This window comes from Antechinus flavipes, chromosome 3 (assembly GCF_016432865.1).
Source record: "Antechinus flavipes isolate AdamAnt ecotype Samford, QLD, Australia chromosome 3, AdamAnt_v2, whole genome shotgun sequence".
Lineage (NCBI taxonomy): Eukaryota > Metazoa > Chordata > Mammalia > Dasyuromorphia > Dasyuridae > Antechinus > Antechinus flavipes.
Genome location: NC_067400.1, coordinates 610,147,611 through 610,154,242, shown reverse-complemented (window position 1 = coordinate 610,154,242; position 6,632 = coordinate 610,147,611). Strand labels below are relative to the sequence as shown.

At 55.9% G+C, this 6,632-nt stretch overlaps 1 protein-coding gene across 2 annotated transcripts; it reads right to left on the bottom strand.

Annotated features, from left to right (window-relative positions):
- Positions 1 to 3,807: 3,807 nt before the first annotated feature.
- AURKAIP1 (aurora kinase A interacting protein 1) lies at positions 3,808 to 6,366 on the bottom strand. Of its 2 annotated transcripts, none has more exons than XM_051988833.1 (4): positions 6,269 to 6,366; positions 4,895 to 4,986; positions 4,074 to 4,537; positions 3,808 to 3,964 (listed from the first exon to the last, which is right to left on the bottom strand). In XM_051988833.1, exons 2-4 carry the CDS (start codon positions 4,944 to 4,946, stop codon positions 3,863 to 3,865), a joined length of 618 nt encoding a protein of 205 aa, XP_051844793.1. In that variant the 5' UTR covers positions 4,947 to 4,986; positions 6,269 to 6,366; the 3' UTR covers positions 3,808 to 3,862. The 2 variants fall into 2 exon arrangements, with proteins under 2 accessions (XP_051844793.1, XP_051844795.1); XM_051988835.1 differs by having other exon boundaries at positions 6,180 to 6,280.
- Positions 6,367 to 6,632: the final 266 nt, after the last annotated feature.

Below are 6,632 nucleotides of genomic sequence, written 5' to 3'. Positions count from 1 at the left end.
TGGTTAGAAAATCCAAGTGGGGAAGTCCCCTCTGCCTGCTCCTTGTCTTACTGCAGGATTGCCCAGGGTCAACACAACTGTGGTGTGACTGAGATGGAATTTGAACTCAGACCTCCCTGACACCGGCGGCCCCTCATGGACCGACTAGAACGTGAGCTTCTGGAGAGCCTGCCTCAGCTGTGCTAAGCGAAGTCAGTGCTTAAAGGATTTCCTATTCCTTCATTCATTCCTTACGCATTCATTTATTCAGCAAAAGATTTGAAGTTACTCTTAAAAAGGAACTGCACCATGTCACGTCAGAGAAATGACTGCCCTGCTCACTAAGAACAAGGGGTGGTCATGTGGGTCGTGTTTCCTGATTACTTTTTTTTTGGAGAAAACTTTAACCGAGATCCTGTGAATTAGGTAGTCGTGCTCGCTGATGAAGGATTCCACGTGGAGCCCCTCTGAGCAACAAGTGTCCGGAGGACCATCAGCAGGACACTGAGGGTAATCCTCGCTCTCTTGCTGGAATTTGCTGTGTCCAAAGTCCTTTGGTATGGGTAAAGGTGTTCAGATAGTGAGGGCGATGGAGAGGGCTACAATAGGAACGATGATAAATATTGAAATAGAAGAGGTTAGTGGGTGAAGAGGTTCTTTGGTAAATAGTTTCACTGCATCGACAAACGCTGCAGGAGGCCATAGGGGCCAACAATGTTTGGTCCTTTTTGGAATTGTATGTAGCCTAACACTTTGCGTTCGATATACTCCGTGGATCTCAGCTGTGGGAGCTCAGAGCCAAACTTTTTTAGATCGCTAAAAGGGAATCTCTTTTGAACATCCACGACAAGTAGCGTCCGGGCTCTAGTCTCTGAGCCCCACTGAGACAGCTCATTCCACTTTTGGAGAGCTCACATACTAGGAAGCTTAAGTTTGCCCCTTTGCCACCCCCTCCATTGATCCTGGTTCTGCTTGTGGGGGCCAAACAGTTCCTTTTCTGCACAAAGTACCAGAGGATGGCTGACACTCCACAATGCCACAAGGGGTTCACCTGTTAAGTTAATGTCTCTGCCCCCTCTGAAACTGACACAGAGAACCTGATATTTCTTCATCTGGGAGAAATGTGACTGGGGACCCTGCTCCGATGACCTTGGAAGATTACGATGGGCTCCAGATGGATGAAGGATGCAGATCTGCTGCCATCTTGTGACATCCCCGTGGAAACAGCCCACAAAGTTAAGAACTTGCCTCTCCCTGGTCCCTTGGTTGCAAATCTGCAGCCTTCCCCCTCAGCCCCAAGGGCAGCCAGCCTGGACGTGAGTAGTGAGAGAGAATCCAATCCCTCAACGCACAGCTCACTGAATGTGGCCCCATTGGGCGGGAAGACCCTCCTTGTTCAGACTGAGGGACCAAACAGCAGAGATCTGGGCATCAGGAGGCCTGGCTCCCAATCAGATTTCTCCCACTTGAGAGTATCTGGAGTTTGAGCTGCTGCCCAGAATGTCAGAGGTGGGAGAGGTGGAATTTAGGGGTGAAGCCAGACTTGCCTCTGACGTGCTGACCAGGGAGGCCACTCCTTTTGGTCTCGAGAGCCAGGTATCCTGGGGGCCGGGGACAGAAGGTACATTCCCAATGCCCACATTTGACTTAGGAAGGCATCTCGCTCCGTGGCTACTCCTCAGCGCTTCAGCACAAGACAGCCTTTGCTGGGGCTCCGTATCTAACAAAAGTCACCATCTGAAGAAGGAAGTCATCGTGAGCCCCAGGGAAGGAAAATCCACTGTCTCTTCATCATGATCTGTCTTAGACACGTGACTTAAATCCCGTGTCCTGCGGCTCCCGCGCCGTGGAAATGGCAATCCCAAAAGTCTCTCCTTCCCCTTCCTTTTCCACTCCCCTGCCTCCACCCACCAAAATCGTCATTTCCTATACAACACATAAGGACTTGCACAAAGAGTGGGCGGGGGCCATTCTTTCTCCAAGCTTATATATTAATGTCCAATTACTATTTAGCCTCATGTGCTTGGAACCTCAGTGCATCAACTCAAGCCTCAGCCCATTACAGTGTCCCACTGTTGCTAGTGGGGGAAGATTTTGCCCTGTCCTGGGGTTTAAATTCTGGGCTGGTCAAGGGTCACCCATTACACTGAGGCTCTTGAGATAAAGGACTCTGGGCTTGGAAGATGCTGATTAATGGTTAAGTGACTGGTCAGGGTTGAAGGCACAGCATAAGGGGCTTATTTTAGTATATTGGAGATGGTCAGCCACTTTCACCAGAGAAGCTGACCCGAACCAGTGACCAGCAGGAGGCATATGGGCACCTCCTCCCACTGATTTTTTGCTTGTTCAGTCGTGTCTGATGCCTTGTGACCCATTGGGGGTCTTCCTGGCAGAGATACTGTGACACAGCCTTTTCCTGTCCATCTTACACATAAGGAAACTGAAGAAAACAAGGCAGAGTGATTTTGTCAGGGTCACACGGCTAGGAGCCAGAGGCTGGCTTTGAACACAGGAGGAGTCTTCCTGATTCCAGGCCCAGAACTCCCACTCATGCTTAGATATAGCAGGTTTAAAGGACCTGGAGTTTAGGGACTGAAGTTCAAGAATCCTTGGCGGAGGTAAGGGGTGCAACCTTTTATCAAACCAGTATTTCTGGTCAATCACAGTCTCCCAAACAAGCCGAGGACACGGAGGAGTCTGGGGAAGAGCAGAGTCCAGCAGCAGCTATGACTGCATCCTGCTTAGAGGGCAGCTCTGCCTTTCGCTGGTGAAGAAAACCATCCAGGCCTAGGGATTAGGAGCCCATCACTGGGGGATCTCAAAAGTTTTAAAAAAACAAAGGTCAAAAACATTGGTTTTAAATGTAACTGGGAAAGTATTAAGTAAATAAATTAGGGGAAAAAAGAGTTCACGATTAGGATTGTTGAAATCTAAGGGCACAGATGAGCCTGGGTGTCCAGAGGACAACAAAGGACCCTGAGTTGAGGTCACAGCTTTAGTTGAAACAAATGAAAAAGTTTGGCTTGGGAAAGACTCGGAGATACGAGGAAAATTTAAATTTGATGCAAGGGAAAAAACTCCTAATTTTAAACAAGAGTCCAAAAGTGGAACGGTGGGACTTCCTCCTGGAAGGTCATGAAGGGAAGCCAGGAGGCCCAGTGGACAGGGTCACAGTGAAAATGCCTTTGGGATACAGAATGGGTGGAGAGCTTCAGAGATAGATCCCTGTCAGCAATCGGAGCTTATGAATAAGAGGCCTAGCTCACCATAAAATGACCCATGGGCCCACAACCTTCCAGAGCGGGGGCTGAGCCAGATTCAAATTAACTGGGAGATATTTGAACAGTAAACAGAAATAGAGTAAAACACAGATAAAGTTGGATTTGGAAATTAAGGCGCTCTGCAGTGCTCAGAGAGCCTTAGAGATGGGGCAGCGGCCCCCATTTCTACTCGAGTTTGACACTGCTACAGTGCCCAACTTCCAAGGGCGCCAGACAGTGCCCCAAGCAGCTGCTCCTGGCTCCTGAGTCTGGGTGTCTGATGGGGATCATAATGCTCGTCTTATAGCAGTTACCAGGGAGAGGCAATCTGCACTCTAAAGGGAGCTTCTACACCTGGAGTTCCCCAGGCTGATGAGCCCACTGGGCTGAATGCCGTCACCCTACTGCAGCCACTCCTCCCCTTCTCTAGAAGACCCCCACCCGATCTCAGTGAGGGACCCCAGCTGGGCTCCCCAGAATCCTGGGGTCTCCTCCCAATTCCTGGCCCACCCACCTCTGGAAGCCCTCCTTGCCTCGTCGCGGGAAAGAGGGACGCGGGCCTGGGAGGTGCCATTTCTATAACATTTATTAAAACGCTGCAGCAGACAGCACTCAGGAGGGGCTCAGGTGCTCTTCACATAGATCTTGGGGGCCTGCCAGCCCTCAGGGGCCTGCTTGAGGCCTGCTCGCTTCCACAATCGCTTCAGGTCCTTCTCGAACCTGATCTGTGAGGGGCGGAGAGAAGGGTGAGGGCCCAGCTGCAGCACCACGCCCACCCCGAGCCCCCAGAGAAGGAGCACCATCCCTGGTGGTGGTCGGGCCGGGAGGACTCACCTGTTTCCGCTTCCTTCTCCCTTCTCGGATCTTCCGCCGCAAGAACCGGGACTTCTTCACCAGCTTGCGGTACTTGTGGTGGTTCATCTTGCGGCGGCGGATCTTCAGTACATTCTTGCAGTGCATCCTGGGTGCCCTCCAGGGGCCTCCTTCGCCCGGCTCCTCGCCAGCCCGGGCCTCGCTCGGGGGGCAGTCGTAGAGCAAGGTCAGATTCACCGTCCTGGGGCGGGGGCCAGGGCTGCTGACCTCAGGCTTGGGGAGCAAGTACCGAGCCGTGAGCCAACTCTCCAGGGGGCTGATGGACATCTTCCTGGGAACCAGCATCTCCTCCAGCTCTGGATCCCGCCGCCCCTGGGGCTGGGGGGCGGGCCCGTTCCTGCCCGTCGGCCAGGTGCTGTAAAAGCAACCCCTGGCCCCAAAGACTCGAGGGGGCCCCGCGGGGCCCAACCTGGACAAACACGGGCCTGCGGGGAAGGAGAGCCCGATGACCATCCAAGGCAAGGCCGGGGCCCGAGCAGCACCAAGGGATGGAGCCCTATTTCAGCACCAGTGACCCTGGCATTTGGCAGTGACCCTGACGATGCAGCCCAGGGGGCGGATCTGTCCCAAGCTTCAGCCCGGGCTGAGACAGGACTGGCAGACTCCCTGCCCTCCCACAAGCGCATCTTCCCGACCGCACAACGCAGAGTCCCCAGGCCAGGCCACAGCCACACGGACAGGAAACAGCAGCCTTGTCCTGCCTCCCCCCACCCAAAGGTCATCTGGGCTTTACCCACAATGCCCTTCTCCTGGGGACCCCGGAGCCCACCCCCACCCCTTACCTGCCCAGGGCACTGCCCTAGTGAGCTGAGCGGTCACTCGAGCCAGAAACATGGTGTTTGGGTGTGTACTTCTAGGACGAGGCTCAGGAGGGCTGCAAAACAAGACCAACCCCTGGGGTCACGACTGGGACCCTGATCTCAAAGAGCTCTAGGATCCCAGAGCTTTACAGAGGGTCTGGGGAGGCAGCTCGTCGCTGACCAGGAGGCAAGAATCCCAGAGGGGACAGATGGGGCCGGAGGGCCTGGGTTCAAATCCCACCCAGAACTTATTCCCTCCGTGACCTTGTGGCCAGGTCTGCCAGTGTCCTGGAGCTTCTGGGAGGTGGATGCCCCCAAAGTCCCGCCCAGCTCAAAGCTCCTGCAAACACAGATTCAGAGCTGGATCGTCAGGCCCACAGCGGTCAGCGGGGCTGCGAGCCCTTGACTCCTGGAACTGGACTCCCAGAAGAGGGAGAGTTTTAACTGAAAGGGCTTGGCCCCACTCCAGCCCCTTCCCCAAAGGACATTCTCTCCCGAGGGGCTCATTCCCAGGGGTCAGCTGTCCCTGCTTCTCACTGACCACCCGCCCCATGGCTCCGGGCTCTGTCCTGTGGGGGTCGGTAGGTCAAGGCCAAGTGTCCCCGCTCTGGCAAACACTTTGAGTTCCTCTCGCCCATTCTCAGGGAGCAATAGAGCAGCCTCTTTAGCGCTGAGTTCAAATCCGACCTCAGACGCTTCCTAGCTGTGTGACCTTGGGCAAACCTCAGTTTCCTCATCTGTAAAATGGGGATAATCACGGCACCCTCCTCCCAGGGTTGCTGTGAGGCCCAAATGAGATGACTCTGGATAAAGGGCAACTCTCCCAGGGCAAGGACTCAATCTGCCGCGCTCCTCCTGGCCCTCACCCCAAGGCTTCCGACGTGGATAATTAATAACATGGATAATGACGATCTGCTCTCCCCAGACCCCTTTAGTCCGGACGACCCCGTTCCTGCCACGCCCCTCCCCCCCCACAGGAGGCCGGGGCCCACACTTCGCAGGGCCATAACCCGGATCTTCAAGCGTCTTTCCAGCGCCATCCCCGATTGGGGGAGGGACACAAGGCAGGATGCCCGGATGTGGGCCCGGGGGACCCTCACCCTTTTTACTCTGCGCCCCCCTCCCCAATCCGGGCAGGCTGAGACAAGAGGGAGAAGGGGGAGGAGGAAGGGAGAGGACTCCTCCAAAGCTCCGCCGCCCCGCCTCCACACACCCCCTCCCCGGCCGCGGGACGCCCGCCTCGCTTTCTGAAACCCGCCCCTCCCACCTCCAGCCCCTGCTTCGGGGCTGTGACACCCCTCCCGCTCCTCAACAGTCACGCCGGACTCAAACCGCTGGACACTCTCCCAAACTGACCATCTTGCCGCCTCTTCCAAAGGAACTTCCGGGTTGCTCGGCGAAACGGGTCCGCCCGAAACTGCGGCCCAAAAGTTCCGCAGCGCGAAGGTTCCGGCGAGTCGCACCGATGGGGCAGCGCCCCTGCTGGCCGAGCCTGGGAAAACATCATGCGGCGTTCTTAGAGGCTGGCCGAGAGACCGCACAGCGCCCCCGGCGGCCGGGCCTGGACGAGCACCATGCGGAGCCTGGGGGAGAGCGCGGCACGTGCGGGCCACAGCTCCCCTCCCTGGCCCCAGGCCATCGGCGCTGAGCGTGGGGAGGAGCCAAGCTCAGCCCGGGGTCAGGGGCCAGGCTGGCTCGGTTAATGGCCCAGGTCAGGGTC